Below are 23,899 nucleotides of genomic sequence, written 5' to 3' on the forward strand. Positions count from 1 at the left end.
TGCTACTTGCTGGAGTGGTGCAGAAGGAGGGATTAGTGAATGTTGGAGAGGGAAGCTAAGAGTATTATATTTATGGAGCTCCCTTCATATGGTAGGAAACATCACAAATATTTGACATTTTTTGCTGTAATGATTATGCAGTTATTTTGTTGACACAAAGCACTGTGGACTTCTTGTTTACTGATTATCAGTAAAAACTAGTCAGTTTTGAAAGTAGTGCTGCATAAAATTAAGACCTGTCTTTTCCTCTGCAATAGGTACTTCTCTAATTCTATAGCTCAAAAAAAAAATCTGTCTCATTATTTGATAGTTTTACCTTTTACTTGTATCACATTTAAAATCGTAAGCTAAATATTAAGTTATTGCTGGTATTTTTACCCAGACTCTACTGCTTCTTTCCCTTTAGCAATTAAGTAAGCCTGTTTCAGTCTTTCTCATTTGGGGGAAAACAAAACAAACCTTGACTTTGATTTCCTTTCTTACATTCTGTCATAGTCCAGCTTCTAGAACAGTGGTTCTCAACCTTGGCTGCACATTAGAATCACCTGGGAATCTTTTTAAAATCCTGATTTCTGGGCCTCATCCTCCGGAAATTCTGTTTCTTTGTTACTAATGTTGTGGCTCCGCTCCATAACAAAGACACAGAATTTCTGGAGGATGGGGCCCAGAAAACAGGATTTTAAAAAGATTCCCAGGTGATTCTAATGTGCAGCCAAGGTTGAGAACCACTGTTCTAGAAGGAGTAATGTATGCTTATAGTCTATGTCAGTGATGGCAAACCTATGACACGCGTGTCAGAGGTGACACGCAAACTCATTTTTTTGGTTGATTTTTCTTTATTAAATGGCATTTAAATATATAAAATAAATATCAAAAATATAAGTCTTTGTTTTACTATGGTTGCAAATATCATCAAATTTCTATATGTGACACGGCACCAGAGTTAAGTTTGGGTTTTTCAAAATGCTGACACGCCGAGCTCAAAAGGTTCGCCATCACTGGTCTATGTAGTAGTCTCCTTTTTCCATGCTTTTGCTTTCCACGGTTTCAGTTGCCTATGGTTCAGTAGCCACCTCAGTTATCAGATAGTAGACTATCACAGTGCTGTATTCAAGTAACCCTTATTCTGCTTTATAATGGCCCAAAGCACAAGAGTAGTGATGGTGTCAAGTCAGGGCTGCCAAAGAGAGGGCATAAAATGCTTCTTTTAAGTGAAAAGGGTATGTACGCATAGGAAATTATATATATATATAGTTCAGGACTATTCACGGTTTCAGTCATCCACTGGGGTCTTGGAATAAATTCCTACAGATAAGGGGGACTGATGCACTTGTTCATCAGACATTATCACTACAAACAAACTTTTCTATTATCATTCCAATAAAATTGCCTGTCTGAGGTCACCAAGGAATGGTTGTTGTTTTTTATTATTACATCTAATGGGATTTTTTTTTTTTTTTGGTTCTTTTTTCCTGATCTCCCTGAAGCTCATCTTACTTGGTATCCTATACTTCTTTGCCTGCTTTTTAGAATTATATTATTAATTATATTCAGTTTACCCCCTAAATATGGGTTAGTTCAGAAGCTCCTCGCTCAGCTCTTTTATTTTGTTCCTCACTTTCTTTGAGTATACTCACTGCCTCCCAGGCATCTACTATTATGCATGTATGATCACCTCCAGATCTTCTTGTCACCACTCCAGTCTCAGGCCGAGTAGTGTATAGTGGTTATAAGCCTAGACTTTTTAGTCACAAAAATCTGGGCTCAAACTTGACGCCTCTATTGTGTTACTGAAAAATTACCCAAACTCTCTGAGGCTGCTTTGTCATCAATAACATGGTAATACAGTAACATCCTTCCCTAAGAGTATATCAGACACTCAAGATTCAGTTACATAAAATACAAGATTGCTTTATTAGAAGGTTAATGAAATAAGAATAGGGTTGAGTAGAAGATAGCAGGCAAACAACTTACTTATTGAATTTTATCTAATTTTCATTATCACAGCAGGGTAGGCTATTGCCAAGCTGTGTTGTAATATTTTATTCATAGTAGGCATTACTCTGGAGATCAGATGATATATGTATAATATATATAGTTTACATGATACCTGGCACATAATAAATGCTGACAAAATGGCAGTATTATCATTTTTCACTTGGAGTTCCATAAGTATATCAAAATAACATTTTCACAACTTGAGTCCTCATCCTCTCCCCAAAGCTCTTTCTTCACTTGACTGATTTTAATGAGAAAGGTAAGGTACTCATTATCCATAAAGTTACTCAAGAATGAATCCTTAATTTTTTTTCTTTGTTCTCCACAGTTTCCAGGTTCTGTTGATTAAATGTTCTGCATCGGACCCTTTCTCTTAGTGTACTGCCACTGTTATACTATAGGGCCTAAAGTTCTGCGGCATTATTACTGAACCCTTCTTTAGATTCCCTCCCTCAGTGTTTGCTCTTCCTCTGCTCATGTTCCTCTCCTGCGGACAGTTTTCCAGTATCATGCTAGTATGGATTGTGAGGCTTTTCATGATTGTGAATTTGCCATCTCATTGGCTGAGACTCATTTGTGTCCCTCTTCTGTTTTCCCAAGCCTTTGGAGATTGATAAACTAGTGCTCTCTTAATCGTGTGAGAGCAAAGCCCTATAAGCTTTGTCACCACCACGTAGCACAGTGCCTGCTTTAAGGTGGGTGCTTGGTAATTTTTATTTTTACCCAAATGAAATTTTTTTATATCTGTATTTTTATACATACTGTTCCTTTTGCTTAGAATACCCTTTCCATTCTCCACTTTGCCTTGCTGAATTTTATTCATCTTTTAATATTCAGCTCATCTCCTCCAAAGGCTTTCTTTCACATCTCTTCCCACACTCCTGCCCCTGCCATGCAGATCTGAGGTAGATGCCTCTACTTTGCTCATGGAGCCCAGTATATAGTCCATTTAATCCTTTTTGCCTCATTATAATCATATTTCTGTCGTGCTAGATTATAAAATCCTTGAGAGAAGAGGCAATCTTTTGTTTTTGTATTCACAGTGCCTGGTTGACAAGTTTGGTTGGACATGTTAATGCTTCCCATATGATGGTATTGGAGGGAGAGGAATACAAAAATGAAAAGGCAAACCTTTGGTATGGTGCCTATGGGTTAGTATTTCTTTTTCAAATAAATGTCTATTATCTAAAGAGCCTATATTATCATCTTCATTTGAGAGATGGAGACATTAAAGCTGAAAGAGTATGTATGAAAGATTTTAATGACTCATTTGAATTGCAGAGTTGGAATTATGATTCTGTTGTTTTTTTCTCATAGTTCCAGGTCTAGATTATTTTGGTATTAAGTCACTTGAGTAAATAGATAACTGTCAGAAATTGGGGAATAGTTAGAAGAACAGGTAAATGGGTTTCTGAGGAAATAAATAGGAAAACAGCAGTCAGGTCAGACAAATGGTAGGAATGCAAAATAGGTTGGAGTATTTATTACATAATAGAGGCCCAGTGCACGAAATTCATGCACTGGGGGTGGGGGGTGCAATCCCTCAGCCCAACCTGTGCCCTCTCACAGTCCGGGAACCCTCCAGGATGTCTAACTGACGGCTTAGGCCCACTCCCCCAACCCCCATGGGGAGCGGGCCTAAGCCATCAGTCGGACATCCTTAGCGAGGCCATGGAGACAGGAGAAGCTCCCATCACTGCTGCTGTGCTCGCCAGCCATGAACCCAGATTCTGCCACCAGGGGGCAGCTCCTGCATTGAGCATCTGTCCTCTGGTGGTCAGTGCACGTCATAGTGACCAGTCGTTCTGCCATTCATTAGATTTGCATATTAGCCTTTTATATAGGACTAGAGGCCCGGTGCACAAAATTTGTGCACGGGGTTGAGGATGGCGGGAGGGTTCCTCAGCCCAGCCTGCACCCTCTCCAATCTGGGACATCCCTCTCGCAATCTGGGACTGCTGGCTCCTAACCACTCACCTGCCTGCTTGCCTGATTGCTCCTAACTGCTCCCCTGCCTGCCTGATCACCCCTAACCATCTCTGCCTCAGCCACCACACCCAGGACCCAGGCTTGCCTCCTCCGGCTGGCCGCAGGCACCCATGACCCTGGGTGGCTTCACCCAGGCTGGCCACAGGTACCCGGAACCTCTGATCACCCCTAACTGCTCCCCTGCCTGCCTGATCACCCCTAACTGCCTCTGCCTTGGCCCCCACACCCGGGACCCAGGCTTCCCTCTTCCAGCCGGCCACAGGCAACCAGGACCTAGGGGGGGTCCCTCAGTCTGGCCTTCCCCCTCTCACAGTCCGGGAGCCCTCAGGAGATGTCCTCTGCGGGAGGTGACCAGGCCGATCAAGGGAAGGCACTGCCCATCACCCCAGCCACTGCTGCTGCCTCTGGCCCATCACCCTGCCACTGCTGCTGCCTCTGGCCTCCCTTTACAGGAGGCGACTGGGCAATCAGGGGAAGGTGCCACCTCCATCACCCTGCTGCTGCTGCCACTGATGGCCTCTGCAGTAGCCTGCCCTTGATCCTCGCAGCCACTGTGGTGGTGGCCTGCCTTCGGCCCTTGCAGGTACTACCATGGCTGCCTGCCTTTGGCCCTTGCAGCCACTGAGGCTTTGTCCAGGAGGACGTCTGGAAGACATCTGGTCTAATTAGCATATTACCCTTTTATTACTATAGATGGCCTCATGCCTTGTTTCATTTCATGACCAAGACTCTTCAGTAAACATTTGTTTGAATTTCTACCTTGTATCAGGCATCGTACTAGATGGAGATAATGTAAAAATGAATAAACTGAAGGACTTAGAGATGAGTGGGGACAACCCACTCATAATGGTTGTCAATAATACTGCCATTTAGTATGGTTGGTTCTCCATCAAATACTGGGAATAGAGTTGGTGCAGGAGGGGGTGGCAAGTCAGAGGACCTCACAGATGAGCTGGCACATGTTCTGTCTCAAACGTTCAGAAAAGGACTACAAACATCATGTCTGGAGGGATAGCATATTCACAGTGTCCAATTTTACACAACTTTGTGATGATTTATAGTGTTCATTACAGAGATAATGGAATCTTACATATGTATGTAGAAATCTCTAGAAAAAGTTGCAATTTTAGGTGCCAGCCTCAGCTGTATGGATTAGCAGTATTCCAAAGATTTTGTTGCCAGATTTGTGCCGTTAGGATGTTCTAGGTCACTACTTTTACAGCTGCTTTTCAGATGACAGGGTCATTTAAAAAAAAAAAAACATATATATATATATATATATATATATATATATATTATTGATTTCAGAGATGAAGGGAGAGAGAGAGAGAGACAGAAACATCAATGATGACCGAGAATCGTTGATCGACTGCCTCCTGCATGCCCCACACCTGGGATCGCACCTGCAACCTGGGCATGTGCCCCGATCGGGAATCAAACCATGATCTTCTGGGTTATAGGCCAGGCTTAGGGTCATGTTTTAGGAAGTCTTTCTGCCTCTCAACCCCATCTTCAGCCTCATTCCGGAGACCATCGTACTCACCTGGAATGTAGAAATAATCTCAATCTCCTCACATCCCTTCTTGCCTCTCTGGTTAATAAAACAGTACTGCTAGTATTATCTTTGTAAAATATTATCTTTCCATTTCTTATCTGAAAATCTTCCAAAGGCTTCATCTTTTTCTTTGGAACAAAGGCCAAAATCCTTAACATTTCTTCTGAGGCCCCTCTGGTTTATCTGGCTCATCTGGGTCCATTTTCTGGGTGTTACAAAGATACCTGGAACATGGAAAGAGTACATCAGTGTTTGCTATATGATAATTATTAATAATCTCCTTATATCCTTTATTATCTCTCCTGATATTTCTCATATTTGGAAAGCAACATGTTCTTTTTCTCCCTTAAGTGTGTTGCACATGGTTTCCTTTGTCATTCCTCCATCTCACTACCTCTTGCTCATCTTTCACATAGACCATGTGTGTTAACATAGTACTGAGCTCCTCATAACACTCATATTCTGTACCTGTTTATTTATAAAAATTTGCCCTCACTGGTTTGGCTTAATAGATAGAGCGTCGGCCTGCAGACTGAAGGGTCCCAGGTTCGATTCCTGTCAAGGGCACCTGCCCAGTTTGCAGGCTGGATCCCCAATAGGGCTTGTGCAGGAGGCAGTCGAGCAGTGATTCTCTCTCTTCCTCTCCCCCCTTTCTCTCTGAAATCAATAAAAATATATTTTAAAAAATTACTTACTTACATGCCTTTTTGTTATACTATTAGGCAAAGTCTGGAATCATGTTAGTTTTGTTCTTTTCTCTATATTTAGCACTCTAAGGTAATTGAAATGATGTTAAGATTTGAAGAGTTTAAAATTTTTTGGTAAGACCAGTTGTCTCTGCATTTGATGCCAAGTTTAGCTGGAGGCACCCAAATACACAAACATCTCACAGAGTTGTAGAGATGTACTTGATCAAATAAATGGCTTGCTTTAGGCAGAGGATGGATTAGATGTCCATGGAGTAATTCTTTGATGTTTTTAATTATTGGTGGTTACCATAAGTGAGCCGTAGAAATATATAAAACCTCCCTTTATTTATTATAAAGTCAGAATTAATGAATTAATTGTATACTTTGTAAAGATACTCTAAAACTTTTAAAAATCAAATGTCTTTCCTTTCTTAATTCTTATCTAGAATATCTATGTGATTATGGCCTATACATAAAGCCCATTGGGAGCTTATTAAATGACTTTATTTCTGTTGTTGAAATGTAATTTGGACATATAAAGTACATATTCCTTTCTTTGCTTTCTTTGTAAACTAAGATTTCCTGACCTTATATAGTTTAAATTTAGTTTGCATTGAAATACAGTTTTAAATCTAAAATGTAAAATTTGCTATGTTTGGAATTATGTTTATGGCTTTTGTTTTATATAATGATATATTAAGACAAACAGTGTTAATACAAAAGAGTATTATCTTAAGATACAGATTACCGTAATTTCTGTAGTCATCATGTGAAAATTGTGACATTTCTTTTTTTTAAGAAAAGATTTAATTACATTCTAGCACAACAACTTCTCTGGGGATATTCAGGTATGATAACTGACTAAATGTTGTGTTCATTTGTAGCCTGATGTTTTTGTTCATTTGATTCTTTGAATCATACTTTTTCATTTACCTAAAATGAAATTATGTCAACACTTTTTTTCTAGTGGTAATAACTATTAAAGGAGAGAGGAAACTATACTGATATAGGTACGTAGGTGGTAGTTATATATACCACAATAAAGCCATATTTAAATGGCTTGGAATCATTAATTTCATAAAAAAATTAGTTTCAAATGGAAGAATTATGTGGAAATCTTTATTTCAAGCTGTGATATTTAGTGGGAAAGTACGAGAGTGAACATACCTCTGTTATATGATACACATAAATATTGAGAATAAAAAGGGTTGAGGGGCATCAGGTCTGGATCGCTGAAGGGAGGGAACCTTACGGCTTAGTGTCCTGAAGGGTAGAATAGCAGAGGAAAATTACAGTGGCTAAGACAGCTTTATTAGGAACAATCAGCTGATCACTCTTACAATTCCTTGTGCGCCACTTTGTTGACTGTCCTTTTTTTAAAATAAAAGGTTTTTTACTTAACCTGAATTATTTTTCTCTTAGTTCATTTTTTACTTGGAAAATTAGAGGGTACAAGATTTGCTTTACAGAAATTTTTGGTAAAAAATGTTTTTTGGAATCAATCTATTCTTTGAAGCAGGCTACACCTATATAACAATTAATTTAGAAACTTAGCTATTGTTATACTGATAATTCATACAAAGATTAAATTTGGTTTCTAACTTCTATTAAAAAATAGCTTACATTTACAACTACTATTATTATGTATTATTAAACCTTATTTAATATATCATTTTTAAGGTGTAATCAAAGAGGAAAACAAAATCTCATGGAAATGGGCTGCATACATCTTTCTCACCTCCCCATGGGCTCTGGTTATGTGAGTGAGCTCCCAGTTGTTGCTGCACTCCTATTCAAGATAAAAAGAAGGAAGGCAGCCACGGTGTGCTGATTTACTAAGATTTGACCCCTAGTGCTATTTTTGAACCACCTCTGTGTGCTTCATCCACATTAGAGTGGAAGTTTCCGCTGGGCCCCACAGTGCGTGCCATGCTGCCCCTAATCTTGTGCAGTGCTTAGTAGGCAGGAGGCTTTCCTTTCCTTCTTTGGTTTGGTCTTTTTCTTTTCCTTTTTTCCTTTTTGTTTTTTTTTGAAGATTTGACTTCAAACAGCTAGATGTGACTTACTGTTTACCGTTTAATCGAACCTTCATTATATCCCCTATGTGTTTACAAAGAGATTTCAATATCTCTACACAGTGGAGCATTGTTAGAACTCATCAAAGATCAAAGCTCCCATTGCCACTTTCTGTACAAAAAAAGTATAAAAAACTGTTGCTGTACTTACAGCCTTGAGTCATCAGAGTAGTCAGCTGGCTGCAACTCTGAAAGGGCCTGGTCAGGTAGTAAACTCCTAGCTCATAAAAGTAATAAGGACTGAGATTTTTTGGTTAAGTAAATTTTGAAGGAGTCTATAGTATTCTGGTTCCATCCATGTTGAAAATCATTCTCAAAGTTAGTACTGAGCATAAACACATAAATAAATGTATACAACAGAAAACAGTGCAGTCTTTCATTCAGTACATTGATGTTATTATTTTGAACTGAAGAGTAGTTTAAAGCAGAAACTACTCTTAGAAGAGTTCTTTCTAAATTAAATAATCATATAATAGTTTAGATAAAAGCTTTCTGTCTCTAGGAATACTTTCAGTTCTGTATAGTTAACTACTTTTGACAATGCTGATAAATTTAAAGGCAAGGCCACAAACACATAAGTCATTTATTAGAAGGCTAAAAATTATTTTGCTGATACTGTTAGATGTGCTTTGTAATTTCAATGACTTTCTAAACCAGGACATGAAGACTTTTTTCTGGTTAACATTTATAATTTAGAGTTAAAAACTTTATAAAGGCTTAAATACAAAATAAATAGAAATTAGGACTTCAGATTGGATTGACATAGGTACTTAGAATTGTGTCTTACTACATTTTCTCTCTCCTTTACTTTCTATTATGTGTTTTAGTTCAGCATGACTGGTGTGTTAATCGCATGTTATGTGTGGAGTGTGTTCTTTTATTGGCATTTTGTTTATATGTTAATATTATATAATGTTTCTGAAGGTAGGTATGTCTTTTGTAAATTGTCAAATTTCATGCATGGATTTTGGGTAGAATTATTTTAAAAATGCATTATTTGGCAATTATTAACCTAGAACATAGTGTAGTGAATATTTAATTATTTTTTTTTTTCTGAGTGTTGTGAACTTTAATTTTTAACTCATTTTTGTATCTTTGGTGTTATATCTTTACATTTCTTATGATTTGGATATTCTATTTTGTTAATTCAGTAAGCATTTGTTTAAAACATTGTTAAAAATTAATTATAAAAATTATATTTTAATGGGACTTATCAACCAAGGAGACTATATTAATCAAATTCCTGATAAAATTTTATTTCTCAAATATTACTACTTGATTTACCCTAAATCATACAATGTAGAAACTGAAAATATTCAGAATTTGGGTATTTATAGATTTCAAAAGTTGTAAAACTGTGCCCTTGCTTAAACTTCCATGGCAGTAATTTTAAAATGTCTGTTGTAACATGAAAGATAATTTTTTGGACAAAGGTAAAGTCATCTTCCTGATGTGTAAGCCTGTGAAATAAGGGTGTTAAAATATACTGATATACAGAAATTTCAAGGCGCTTGAGCTGTGCCCTCTTTTATATCTTTTTTCAAAATTAGTCTTTCAAGAGTCTAGAAGTTATATGTACACAGGGAGAAAATGATGTTAGTTTTCCATAGGATTGAATTTAAGGTATTTCTTATTTCCCTATTTAGGCAAATACATACCTATAGGTATATAGTGTTATTTCAAAATTTTGTTCCTACTGGTAATATAAATAGTCTGAAACACAAAATACACTTAGAAATAAAGTGTTAATTTCTAGACCAGTGGTTAAAGTTATGAATATGCTCCTTACTTTGGCATGTAAATATAGAAGTCTTGAGACCTAGAACCTCATCCTCATCCCTTTTCCAGATGAGAGCATGCAAGTCCCAGAAAGCTTAAGTGACACGTGTGATTGAAAGAAAACTAAGTTTCCTTGCTGTCTCTGCTTCAGAGAGTGTTGGTCTTACTTCATTACAACATTTGTGTTCTTACTTCAGGCCCTTCTTGTTATCTAGTGCAGCCATGTGGCTCCTGCAGACATGAAAAAAAGAAATTCATGTTGTGGTTGCTTATAAATTACGTATATACCCCTAAATAAAATGGTACTTACTTAAACTTTATCCACTTTTCTTTGGTACTTTTATTTATGAAAAATAACCACAAAAAATTCTTATCCACGTTGATCCCATTTGTAGAACATTATAGGATAATTTTTAAAACACACGTAAATACATTTTACATATTTATTTAAAATAAGCACTTTCCAGAAAGAATTATTTATCTCTTAGGTTATTATAAATATGGATTTATGGGTAGAATTTCTGTTATTTAAAAATTATATTAGTCCAGTTATGCTGAATTTTTGCATTTTCACAATATACTTAAAACTCTGAAAATGACTGTCTAGCACTGTCTAATCTGCAGGAATAGAAAGCTAAATAAGTTATAGTAGAATTACATATTTATTTATAACATGTCTGTATATGATTTACAGGAAGACCATGTACTCAGCTGCAGCTTCTAAATCCAGAACGATTTGCACGTCTAATCAAAGAAGTAATGAATACATTCTGGCCTGGCAGAGAGTTGATCGTTCAATGGTATCCTTTTGATGAAGACAAAAATCATCCATCTGTTTCATGGCTTAAAATGGTTTGGAGGAATCTCTATATACATTTTTCAGAGGATTTGACTTTATTTGATGAGATGCCACTCATCCCCAGAACTACACTAGAAGAAGGTCAGACATGTGTGGAACTCATTAGACTCAGGATTCCATCATTAGTCATTTTAGATGATGAATCTGAAGCACAACTTCCGGAATTTTTAGCTGACATTGTACAGAAACTTGGAGGGATTGTCCTTAAGAAATTAGATGCCTTCATAAAACATCCACTTGTTAAAAATTACATTCATTCACCATTACCAAGTGCTGTTTTGCAGATAATGGAGAAGATGCCATTGCAAAAATTGTGTAATCAAATAGCTTCATTACTTCCGACACACAAAGATGCCCTGAGGAAGTTCCTAGCCACTTTAACTGATAGCAGTGAAAAGGAAAAAAGAATAATTCAGGAATTGGCAATATTTAAACGAATTAACAATTCATCTGGTCAGGGAATTTCCTCTTATACAAAACTGAAAGGTTGTAAAGTCTTGCACCATACTGCCAAACTTCCTCCAGATCTGCGACTCTCTATTTCAGTAATAGACAGCAATGATGAAGCTACTATTCGCTTGGCAAACATGTTGAAAATAGAGACGTTAAAGACCTCTAGCTGCTTAAAGCTTGTTTTAAAAGATATTGAAAATGGATTTTATTCACATGTAGAGATAACACACCTTATGTTATGGATCCTTGAGAATCTGTCCTCTCTTAAAAATGAGAATCCAAATGTACTTGATTGGTTAATGCCATTAAAATTCATCCAGATTTCACAGGAAAGAATGGTATCAGCCAGTGAACTCTTTGATCCTGATATAGAAGTACTAAAGGATCTCTTTTATAGTGAAGAAGAAACTTGCTTCCCACCTTCAGTTTTCACCTCACCAGATATTCTTCACTCTTTAAGACAGATTGGTTTAAAAAACGAAGCCAGTCTCAAAGAGAAAGATGTTGTACAAGTGGCAAAAAAAATTGAAGCCTTACAGGTCAGTGCTTGTCCAAATCAGGAAGTTCTCACAAAGAAAGCCAAAACACTCTTACTGGTTTTAAATAAGAATCATACATTGTTGCAGTCATCTGAAGAAATGATGACACTGAAGAAAATAAAATGGGTTCCAGCTTGCAAGAAAAGGCCTCCAAATTATCCAGGTTCTTTAGTATGGAAAGGGGATCTCTGTAGTCTTTGTGCACCACCAGATATGTGTGATGCAGCCCATGCAATTCTAGTTGGCTCAGCACTTCCTCTTGTTGAAAGTATCCATGTGAACTTGGAAAAAGCTCTAGGTATCTTCACAAAACCTAGCATTAGTGCAGTCTTGAAACACTTTAAAATTGTTGTTGAGTGGTATACTTCGAAAACTTTTAGTGATGAAGACTACTACCAGTTCCAACATATTTTGCTTGAAATTTATGGATTCATGCATGATCATTTAAATGAAGGGAAAGATGCTTTCAGAGCCTTAAAATTTCCCTGGGTTTGGACTGGCAAAAAATTTTGTCCCCTCGCCCAAGCTGTGATAAAACCATTCCATGATCTTGATCTTCAGCCTTATTTGCATAATGTGCCCAAAACCATGGCAAAATTCCACCAACTGTTTAAGGTCTGTGGTTCAATAGAGGAGCTAACATCAGATCATATATCCATGGTTATTCAGAAGGTATATCTCAAAAGTGATCAAGATCTCAGTGAACAAGAAAGCAAACAAAATCTTCATCTTATGTTGAATATTATCAGATGGCTATATAGCAATCAGATTCCAGTAAGCCCGAACACACCAGTTCCTATACATCATAACAGAAATCCTTCTAAACTAATCATGAAGTCAATTCATGAATGCTGTTATTGTGACATCAAAGTTGATGATCTTAATGACTTATTGGAAGATTCAGTGGAACCAATCATTTTGGTACATGAGGACATACCTATGAAAACTGCTGAATGGCTGAAAGTTCCATGCCTTAGTACAAGATTGATCAATCCTGAAAACATGGGATTTGAACAGTCTGGACAAAGAGAACCACTTACTGTAAGAATTAAAAATATTTTGGAAGAGTACCCTTCAGTGTCAGATATTTTTAAAGAACTACTTCAAAATGCTGATGATGCAAATGCAACAGAATGCAGTTTCATGATTGATATGAGAAGAAATATGGATATTAGAGAGAATCTTCTGGACCCAGGGATGGCAGCGTGTCATGGGCCTGCTTTGTGGTCATTCAATAATTCTGAATTCTCAGATTCAGATTTTGTTAACATAACTAGGTTAGGGGAATCTTTAAAAAGAGGAGAAGTAGACAAAGTTGGTAAATTTGGTCTTGGATTTAATTCTGTGTACCATATTACTGACATTCCTATCATTATGAGTCGAGAATTCATGATAATGTTCGATCCAAACATAAACCATATCAGTAAACACATTAAAGACAGATCTAATCCTGGGATCAAAATTAATTGGAGTAAACAACAGAAAAGACTTAGGAAGTTTCCTAATCAGTTCAAACCATTTATAGATGTTTTTGGCTGTCAGTTACCCTTGACTGTAGAAACACCTTACAGCTATAGTGGAACTCTTTTCCGACTGTCCTTTAGAACTCAGCAGGAAGCAAAAGTGAGTGAAGTTAGTAATACCTGTTATAATACAGCAGATATTTACTCTCTTGTGGATGAGTTTAGTCTGTGTGGACACAGGCTTATCATTTTCACTCAGAGTGTAAACTCAATGTATTTGAAGTACTTGAAAATTGAGGAAAGCAATCCCAGCTTAGCACAAGATACAATAATAATTAAAAAAAAAATCTGCTCTTCCAAAGCATTGAATACACCTATCTTAAGTGTTTTAAAAGAAGCTGCTGAGCTTATGAAAACTTGCAGTGGCAGTAATAAAAAGCCACCTACTGATGCACCAAAGTCATCTTGCATTCTTCAGATCACAGTTGAAGAATTTCACCATGTGTTCAGAAGGATTGCTGATTTACATTCACCACTTTTTAGAGGTCCAGATGATGACCCAGCTGCTCTCTTTGAAATGGCTAAATCTGGCCAATCAAAAAAGCAATCAGATGAGTTGTCACAAAAAACAGTAGAGTGCACCACGTGGCTTATATGTACCTGCATGGATACAGGAGAGGCTCTGAAGTTTTCCCTGAATGAAAGTGGAAGAAGACTAGGACTGGTTCCTTGTGGTGCAGTAGGAGTTCTGTTGTCTGAAGTCCAGGACCAGAAGTGGGCTGTGAAACCACACATTGGAGAGGTGTTTTGCTATTTGCCTTTACGAATAAAAACAGGATTGCCAATTCACATCAATGGGTGCTTTGCTGTAACTTCCAATAGAAAAGAAATCTGGAAGACAGATACAAAAGGACGATGGAATACCACCTTCATGAGACATGTTATTGTGAAAGCTTACTTAGAGGCACTCAGTGTCCTACGTGACCTGGCCACCAGTGGGGAGTTAATGGACTATACTTACTATGCAGTGTGGCCTGATCCTGATTTAGTTCATAATGATTTTTCTGTAATTTGTCAAGGATTTTATGAAGATATAGCTCATGGAAAAGGGAAAGAATTGACCAGAGTCTTCTCTGATGGATCTATGTGGGTTTCCATGAAGAATGTGAGATTTCTAGATGACTCAATACTTAAAAGAAGAGATGTTGGTCCAGCAGCCTTCAAGATATTTTTAAAATACCTCAAGAAGACTGGGTCAAAAAACCTTTGTGCTGTTGAACTTCCTTCTTCAGTAAAATTAGGATTTGAAGAAGCTGGCTGCAAACAGATACTGCTTGAGAATACATTTTCAGAGAAACAGTTTTTTTCAGAAGTATTTTTTCCAAATATTCAAGAAATTGAAGCAGAACTCAGAGATCCTTTAATGAATTTTGTTTTAAATGAAAAAATTGATGAATTCTCAGGAATTCTTCGTGTTACTCCATGTATTCCTTGCTCTTTAGAGGGACATCCTTTGGTTTTACCATCAAGATTAATTCATCCTGAAGGACGAGTTGCAAAGTTATTTGATACTAAAGATGGACGATTTCCTTATGGTTCTACTCAGGATTATCTTAATCCTATTATTTTGATTAAGCTAGTTCAGTTAGGTATGGCAAAAGATGATATTTTATGGGATGACATGCTAGAACGTACAGAGTCAGTAACTGAAATCAATAAAAGTGATCATGCTGCTGCTTGTCTAAGAAGTAGTATCCTATTAAGTCTTATTGATGAAAAACTGAAAATAAGGGATCCTAGAGCAAAGGACTTTGCTGCAAAGTATCAAACAATCCCCTTCCTTCCATTTCTAACAAAACCAGCAGGTTTTTCTTTGGACTGGAAAGGTAACAGTTTTAAGCCTGAAACCATGTTTGCAGCAACTGACCTTTACACCGCTGAGCATCAAGATATAGTTTGTCTTTTGCAGCCAATTCTAAATGAAAACTCACATTCCTTCAGAGGTTGTGGTTCAGTGCCATTGGCTGTTAAGGAGTTTTTGGGATTACTAAGGAAGCCAACAGTTGATCTGGTTGTAAACCAATTGAAAGAAGTTGCAAAATCAGTTAATGATGGAATTACATTATACCAGGAGAACATCACCAATGCTTGCTATAAATATCTTCATGAAGCAATGATGCAAAATGAAATCACTAAGTTATCAATTGTTGAAAAGTTAAAAACCTTTAGCTTCATTCTAGTTGAGAATGCATATGTTGACTCAGAAAAAGTTTCTTTTCATTTGAATTTTGAAGCAGCACCTTACCTTTATCAGTTGCCTAATAAATATAAAAATAATTTCCGTGAACTTTTTGAAAGTGTGGGTGTAAAGCAGTCATTTACTGTTGAAGATTTTGCCCTTGTTTTGGAATCCATTGATCAAAAAAGGGGAACAAAGCAAATAACAGAAGAGACTTTTCAGCTTTGCCGGCGAATAATTAGTGAAGGAATATGGAGTGTCATTAGAGAAAAGAAACAAGAATTTTGTGAGAAAAATTATGGCAAAATATTATTGCCAGATACTAATCTTAAACTTCTTCCTGCTAAATCTTTATGCTACAATGATTGTCCCTGGATAAAAGTAAAGGATACCACTGTAAAATATTGTCATGCTGATATACCCAGGGAAGTAGCTGTAAAACTAGGAGCAGTACCAAAACGGCATAAAGCCTTAGAAAGATATGCATCCAACATCTGTTTTACAACACTTGGCTCGGAATTTGGACAGAAAGAAAAACTCACCAGCAGAATTAAGAGTATCCTTAATGCTTATCCTTCAGAAAAGGAGATGTTGAAAGAACTTCTTCAAAATGCTGATGATGCAAAGGCCACAGAAATCTGTTTTGTGTTTGATCCTAGACAGCATCCAGTAGATAGAATATTTGATGATAAGTGGGCCCCATTGCAGGGGCCGGCACTTTGTGTGTATAACAACCAACCTTTTACAGATGATGATGTGAGAGGAATTCAGAATCTTGGAAAAGGCACCAAAGAAGGAAATCCTTATAAAACTGGACAGTATGGAATAGGATTCAATTCTGTGTATCATATTACAGACTGTCCTTCTTTTATTTCTGGCAATGATATCCTGTGTATTTTTGATCCTCATGCCAGATACGCACCAGGAGCTACATCCATTAGTCCTGGACGTATGTTTAGAGATTTGGATGCAGATTTTAGGACACAGTTCTCAGATGTTCTGGATCTTTATTTGGGAACCCACTTTAAACTGGATAATTGCACAATGTTTAGATTTCCTCTTCGTAATGCAGAAATGGCAAAAATTTCAGAAATTTCTTCAGTTCCATCATCAGATAGAATGGTCCAGAATCTTCTAGACAAATTGCGATCAGATGGAGCAGAACTTTTAATGTTTCTTAATCACATGGAAAAAATTTCTATTTGTGAAATAGATAAAACTACTGGAGCTCTAAATGTTCTGTATTCCGTAAAGGGCAAAATCACTGATGGAGACAGATTGAAAAGGAAACAATTTCATGCATCTGTAATTGACAGTGTTACTAAAAAGAGGCAGCTCAAAGACATACCAGTTCAACAGATCACCTATACAATGGATACTGAGGACTCTGAAGGAAATCTTACTACATGGCTAATTTGTAATAGATCAGGTTTTTCAAGTATGGAAAAAGTATCTAAGAGTGTTATATCAGCTCACAAGAACCAAGATATTACCCTCTTCCCTCGTGGTGGAGTAGCTGCCTGCATTACTCACAACTATAAAAAACCCCACAGGGCCTTCTGTTTTTTGCCCCTCTCTTTAGAGACAGGATTACCATTTCATATGAATGGCCACTTTGCTCTAGATTCAGCCAGAAGAAATCTGTGGCGTGATGATAATGGAGTTGGTGTTCGAAGTGACTGGAATAACAGCTTAATGACAGCATTAATAGCTCCTGCATATGTTGAATTACTAATCCAGTTAAAAAAGCGATATTTCCCTGGTTCTGATCCAACATTATCAGTTTTACAGAACACGCCTATTCATGTTGTAAAGGACACTTTAAAGAAGTTTTTATCATTTTTCCCAGTTAATAGGCTTGATCTACAACCAGATTTATATTGTCTAGTGAAAGCACTTTATAGTTGCATTCATGAAGATATGAAACGTCTTTTACCTGTTGTACGGGCTCCAAATATTGATGGCTCTGATTTGCATTCCGCAGTTATAATTACTTGGATTAATATGTCTACTTCAAATAAAACTAGACCATTTTTTGACAATTTACTGCAGGATGAATTACAACACCTTAAAAATGCAGATTATAATATCACAACACGGAAAACAGTAGCAGAAAATGTCTATAGACTGAAGCACCTACTTTTAGAAATTGGTTTCAACTTGGTTTACAACTGTGATGAAACAGCTAATCTGTTCCACTGTCTTGTAGATGCAGATATTCCTGTTAGTTATGTAACTCCTGCTGATGTTAGGTCTTTTTTAATGACATTTTCCTCTCCTGATACTAATTGCCATATTGGGAAGCTGCCTTGTCGACTCCAGCAGACTAACCTAAAACTTTTTCATAGTTTAAAACTTTTAGTTGATTATTGTTTTAAGGATGCAGAAGAAAATGAGATGGAAGTGGAGGGACTTCCCCTTCTCATTACACTGGACAGTGTTTTGCAAACTTTTGATGCAAAACGACCGAAGTTTCTAACAACATACCATGAATTGATTCCATCACGCAAAGATTTGTTCATGAATACATTATATTTGAAATACGGTAATATTTTATTGAACTGTAAAGTTGCGAAAGTGTTTGACATTTCCAGCTTTGCTGATTTGTTATCCTCTGTATTGCCTCGTGAATATAAGACCAAAAATTGTACAAAGTGGAAAGATAATTTTGCAAGCGAGTCCTGGCTTAAGAATGCATGGCATTTTATCAGTGAATCTGTAAATGTGAAAGAAGAACAAGAAGAAACAAAACCAACATTTGACATTGTTGTTGATATCCTAAAAGACTGGGCATTGCTTCCAGGAACAAAGTTTACTGTTTCAGCCAATCAGCTTGTAGTTCCTGAAGGGGATGTTCTGCTTCCTCTGAGCCTCATGCATATTGCAGTTTTTCCAAATGCCCAGAGTGATAAAGTCTTTCATGCTCTCATGAAAGCTGGCTGTATTCAGCTTGCCTTGAACAAAATATGTTCAAAAGATAGTACATTTGTTCCTCTTTTGTCATGTCACACAGCAAACATAGAGAGCCCCACAAGCATTTTGAGGGCTGTACATTATATGGTTCAAACTTCAACATTTAGAGCTGAAAAATTAGTAGAAAATGACTTCGAAGCACTTTTGATGTATTTCAACTGCAATTTGAGTCACTTGATGTCCCAAGATGATGTAAAAATTTTAAAGTCTCTTCCATGCTACAAATCCATCAGTGGTCGCTACATGAGCATTGCAAAATTTGGAACATGCTATGTACTTACAAAAAGTATTCCTTCAGCTGAAGTGGAAAAGTGGACACAATCATCATCATCTGCATTTCTTGAAGAAAAAATACACTTAAAAGAACTATATGAGGTGCTTGGTTGTGTACCTGTAGACGATTTAGAGGTATATTTGAAACACCTATTACCAAGAATTGAAAATCTCTCATATGATGCAAAATTAGAACATTTGATCTATCTTAAGAATAGATTATCAAATATTGAGGAATTATCAGAGATCAAAGAACAACTTTTTGAAAAACTGGAAAGTTTATTGATAATCTATGATGCTAACAGTCGACTAAAGCAAGCAAAACATTTCTATGATAGAACTGTGAGGGTTTTTGAAGTTATGCTTCCAGAAAATTTGTTTATTCCTAAGGACTTCTTTAAAAAATTGGAACAACTTATAAAACCCAAAAATCAAGTTGCATTTATGACCTCCTGGGTGGAATTCTTAAGAAACATTGGACTAAAATACATGCTTTCTCAGCAGCAGTTATTACAGTTTGCTAAGGAAATCTCAGTGAGAGCTAATACAGAAAACTGGTCTAAAGAAACTTTGCAAAATACAGTTGATATACTTCTCCATCATATATTCCAAGAACGAATAGACTTGTTATCTGGAAATTTTTTGAAAGAACTGTCTTTAATACCATTCTTATGTCCCGAGCGGGCCCCTGCTGAATTCATTAGATTTCATCCTCAATATCAAGAGGTAAATGGAACACTTCCTCTTATAAAGTTCAGTGGAGCACAAGTGAATCCAAAATTCAAACAATGTGATGTACTTCAGTTGTTATGGACATCCTGCCCTATTCTTCCAGAGAAAGCCACACCTTTGAGTATCAAAGAACAAGAAGGTAGTGACCTTGGTCCTCAAGAACAGCTTGAACAAGTCTTGAGTATGCTTAATGTTAACCTGGACCCCCCTCTTGATAAGGTCATTAATAACTGCAGAAACATATGCAACATTACAACTTTGGATGAAGAAATGGTTAAAACGAGAGCAAAGGTCTTAAGGAGCATATATGAATTTCTCAGTACAGAAAAAAGGGAGTTTCGTTTTCAGCTGCGGGGGGTTGCTTTTGTGATGGTAGAAGATGGTTGGAAACTTCTGAAGCCTGAAGAGGTGGTGATAAATCTAGAATATGAATCTGATTTTAAACCTTATTTGTACAAACTACCTTTAGAACTTGGTACCTTTCATCAGTTGTTCAAACATTTAGGTACTGAAGATATTATTTCAACTAAGCAATATGTTGAAGTGTTGAGCCGCATATTCAAAAGTTCTGAAGGAAAACAATTAGATCCTAATGAAATGCGTACAGTTAAAAGAGTAGTTTCTGGCTTGTTCAAGAGTCTACAAAATGATTCAGTAAAGGTGAGGAGTGATCTTGAGAATGTACGCGACCTTGCACTTTACCTTCCAAGCCAGGATGGTAGGTTGGTCAAGTCCAGCATCTTAGTGTTTGACGATGCGCCACATTACAAAAGTAGAATCCAGGGGAATATTGGTGTGCAAATGTTGGTTGATCTTAGCCAGTGCTATTTAGGGAAAGACCACGGATTTCATACTAAGTTGATAATGCTTTTTCCTCAAAAACTCAGACCTCGTTTATTGAGCAGTATTCTTGAAGAGCAGTTAGATGAGGAGACCCCCAAAGTTTGTCAGTTTGGAGCCTTGTGTTCTCTTCAGGGAAGACTGCAGTTACTCTTATCTTCTGAACAATTCATTACAGGACTAATTAGAATTATGAAGCATGAAAATGATAATGCATTCCTGGCCAATGAAGAAAAAGCCATAAGACTTTGCAAAGCTCTAAGAGAAGGATTGAAAGTGTCCTGTTTTGAAAAGCTTCAAACAACATTAAGAGTTAAAGGTTTTAATCCTATTCCCCACAGTAAAAGTGAAACTTTTGCTTTTTTGAAGAGATTTGGTAATGCTGTCATCCTGCTCTACATACAACATTCAGACAGTAAAGACATTAATTTCCTATTAGCATTAGCTATGACGCTTAAATCAGCCACTGACAATTTGATTTCTGATACTTCATATTTAATTGCTATGCTAGGATGCAATGATATTTATAGAATCAGTGAGAAACTTGACAGTTTAGGAGTAAAATATGACTCTTCAGAACCATCAAAACTTGAACTTCCAATGCCGGGCACTCCAATACCTGCTGAAATTCATTATACTTTGCTTATGGATCCAATGAATGTTTTCTACCCAGGAGAATATGTTGGGTACCTTGTTGATGCTGAAGGTGGTGATATCTATGGATCATACCAGCCAACATACACATATGCAATTATTGTACAAGAAGTTGAAAGAGAAGATGCTGACAATTCTAGTTTTCTAGGAAAGATCTATCAGATTGATATTGGTTATAGTGAATATAAAATAGTTAGCTCTCTTGATCTGTATAAGTTTTCAAGGCCTGAGGAAAGCTCTCAAAGCAGAGACAGTGCCCCTTCTACACCAACCAGCCCTACAGAGTTCCTAGCACCTGGTGTACGAAACATTCCTCCTCTTTTCTCTGGAAAAGAAAGCCATAAGACCTCATCTTCAAAACATCATTCTCCCAAAAAGCTTAAGGTAAATTCTTTACCAGAGATTTTAAAAGAAGTGACAACAGTGGTGGAGCAAGCTTGGAAGCTTCCAGAATCTGAAAGAAAAAAGATTATTAGACGGTTATATTTGAAATGGCACCCTGACAAAAATCCAGAGAATCATGACATTGCTAATGAAGTTTTTAAACATTTGCAGAATGAAATTAACAGATTAGAGAAACAGGCTTTTCTAGATCAAAATACAGACAGAGCCTCAAGGCGGACATTTTCAACCTCAGCAGCCCGATTTCAGTCAGACAAGTACTCGTTTCAAAGATTTTATACTTCATGGAATCAAGAAGCAACAAGCCATAAATCTGAAAGGCAACAGCAAAATAAAGAAAAATGCCCACCCTCAGCTGGACAGACTTACTCTCAACGGTTCTTTGTTCCTCCAACTTTCAAGTCAGTTGGTAATCCAGTTGAAGCACGTAGGTGGTTGAGACAAGCCAGAGCAAATTTTTCAGCTGCCAGGAATGACCTTCATAAAAATGCCAATGAATGGGTATGCTTTAAATGTTACCTTTCTACTAAATTAGCTTTGATTGCTGCTGACTATGCTGTGAGGGGGAAGTCTGATAAAGATGTAAAGCCAACTGCACTTGCACAAAAAATAGAGGAATATAGTCAGCAACTTGAAGGACTGACAAATGATGTCCACACATTGGAAGCTTACGGTGTAGACAGTTTAAAAACAAGATATCCTGACTTGCTTCCTTTCCCACAGATTCCAAATGACAGGTTTACTTCTGAGGTTGCTATGAGGGTGATGGAATGTACTGCCTGTATCATAATAAAACTTGAAAATTTTATACAACAAAAAGTGTGAAAGTATTTAAGAAAAAAAATAGAGCTAGATCTTGAATGTATTATAACACAAATATGAATTGCTGTCCTTCCTGACTTCATTGCCACTTATTTAGGAATTGTAGATTGCAAAGAATTTTGGAGTTCTTATGAATATCAATATCAATAGAAGATCTTTACAGAATCTAAAATAAAATTATTTTGAAGATGATGGTGAACTGAAAAATTGCTAGATGTATTTGAATGGCTAGGATGGCACCATTTTGAACTGCACTTTATATCATCAAAGCTTGTTAGAGAAGAATATGTCTCTGTTTAGAGTGAATTTTATGTTTTTAACATGGTATTTTTGAAGGGGCTAATGAAACACTGGAATATCATTGCTTTAAACAAATAAGGGGAATTAAGTCTTGGAATTTTATCCTTTATTTAAATGGGTCATCTTGGATGTGCTGTTTTATTATCAGCTGGATCTGATTATGAATTTGTTGCAATTTTACGTCCTAAATACTCAGTACATTTAAAAAATGGTACCATATTTTAATCCTGAATATTACTTGACTTAGAATAGGCAGATAGTACTTCTAGGGTGCACTGAGTGTACATTGCATCTTTATTCTAAAAGTTTTTTACACCTAATGTTTACAGGTTTCCTCTTTCATGAAGATAGCATATGGAAAACTCAAAATTGTGACAGTTCTTATCACCAGATGTTATTATATTGCTTCCAAGAACTGCTTACCAAAACAACATTTATCAGCTGATAGAACATTTGCTTTAAGTTTGTACATATTTTCCACAAGTGTCATAATTTATATAGTGTGGTTGAGCAGGATGCAATCCTTTGTTGTCTAAAGGTGCTGCAGTTAAAAAAAAATCTTTTGTCTTTCAACATGGCACTTGGTGGAGCCTTTAGGATTTTACTTTGGAAAACATTGAAAAAAATGTATTGTGACAATATCCAGTAGTTTATAAAAGAGGAATTATCAGCTTGTATTTTTCCCATGAGTGATTCTGAACTGACAACTAAATTATGTTTGAATGTCCTACCATAGGTATTTACTTAACATATTTCTTTTGAAGAATGTAAAAGAAAGGTAATGATAATTAGTTTAAATACATGTGCAGGCTATAAATGATGCTAAATATAATATTTTATGCAATTAAAGACTTATGGAACAATAAAACTTTTTTACTTTTATTGGTAATAAGGAATGCACCTCCATGATTCTGTTGGTTCTGGATGTGAAGCCCTGTAATTATTTCTGCTGTTATATTAAGTGCCATAATTTTAATAAAGCAAATATACATATTAAATCATTGTAACTGGTATTTTCTGAGAAATAGTTCATTGAAAATCAAACAGTATTTCCCTATATTAAGTTTTGATATGTGTATTGTATATATGAGTTTATAGGAAATATTACAATTAAATTTCCCTATATTTTTATAATGGAATTTTAATAGGTTTCTTTTTGTATGATTGAACATAAAGTACTAGGTTTATTAGGTTCTTATTGATTAAAGAGTTCATTTTACATTTTAGGAAATAAGATTAGTTGATATATATGGTATATACAGGTG

The 23,899-nt window shown here is 36.4% G+C and overlaps 1 protein-coding gene across 3 annotated transcripts in view; it reads left to right on the forward strand.

Moving 5' to 3' along the window:
• Positions 1-23,632, forward strand: part of SACS (sacsin molecular chaperone) — a 77,110-nt gene extending 53,478 nt beyond the window's left edge. For 2 of the 3 annotated variants that reach the window (XM_036298148.1, XM_036298147.1), the window contains exon 9: positions 10,780-23,632. In XM_036298148.1, coding sequence (XP_036154041.1) covers positions 10,780-22,337 — 11,558 coding nt within the window. In that variant the 3' untranslated portion in view covers positions 22,338-23,632. Of the gene's footprint in view, positions 1-7,052; positions 7,080-10,779 lie in introns of all 3 variants that reach the window. The other variant, XM_036298145.1, reaches the window with a different exon arrangement.
• The last annotated feature ends 267 nt before the right edge of the window (positions 23,633-23,899 follow it).

This window comes from Myotis myotis, unplaced genomic scaffold (assembly GCF_014108235.1).
Source record: "Myotis myotis isolate mMyoMyo1 unplaced genomic scaffold, mMyoMyo1.p scaffold_m19_p_3, whole genome shotgun sequence".
Lineage (NCBI taxonomy): Eukaryota > Metazoa > Chordata > Mammalia > Chiroptera > Vespertilionidae > Myotis > Myotis myotis.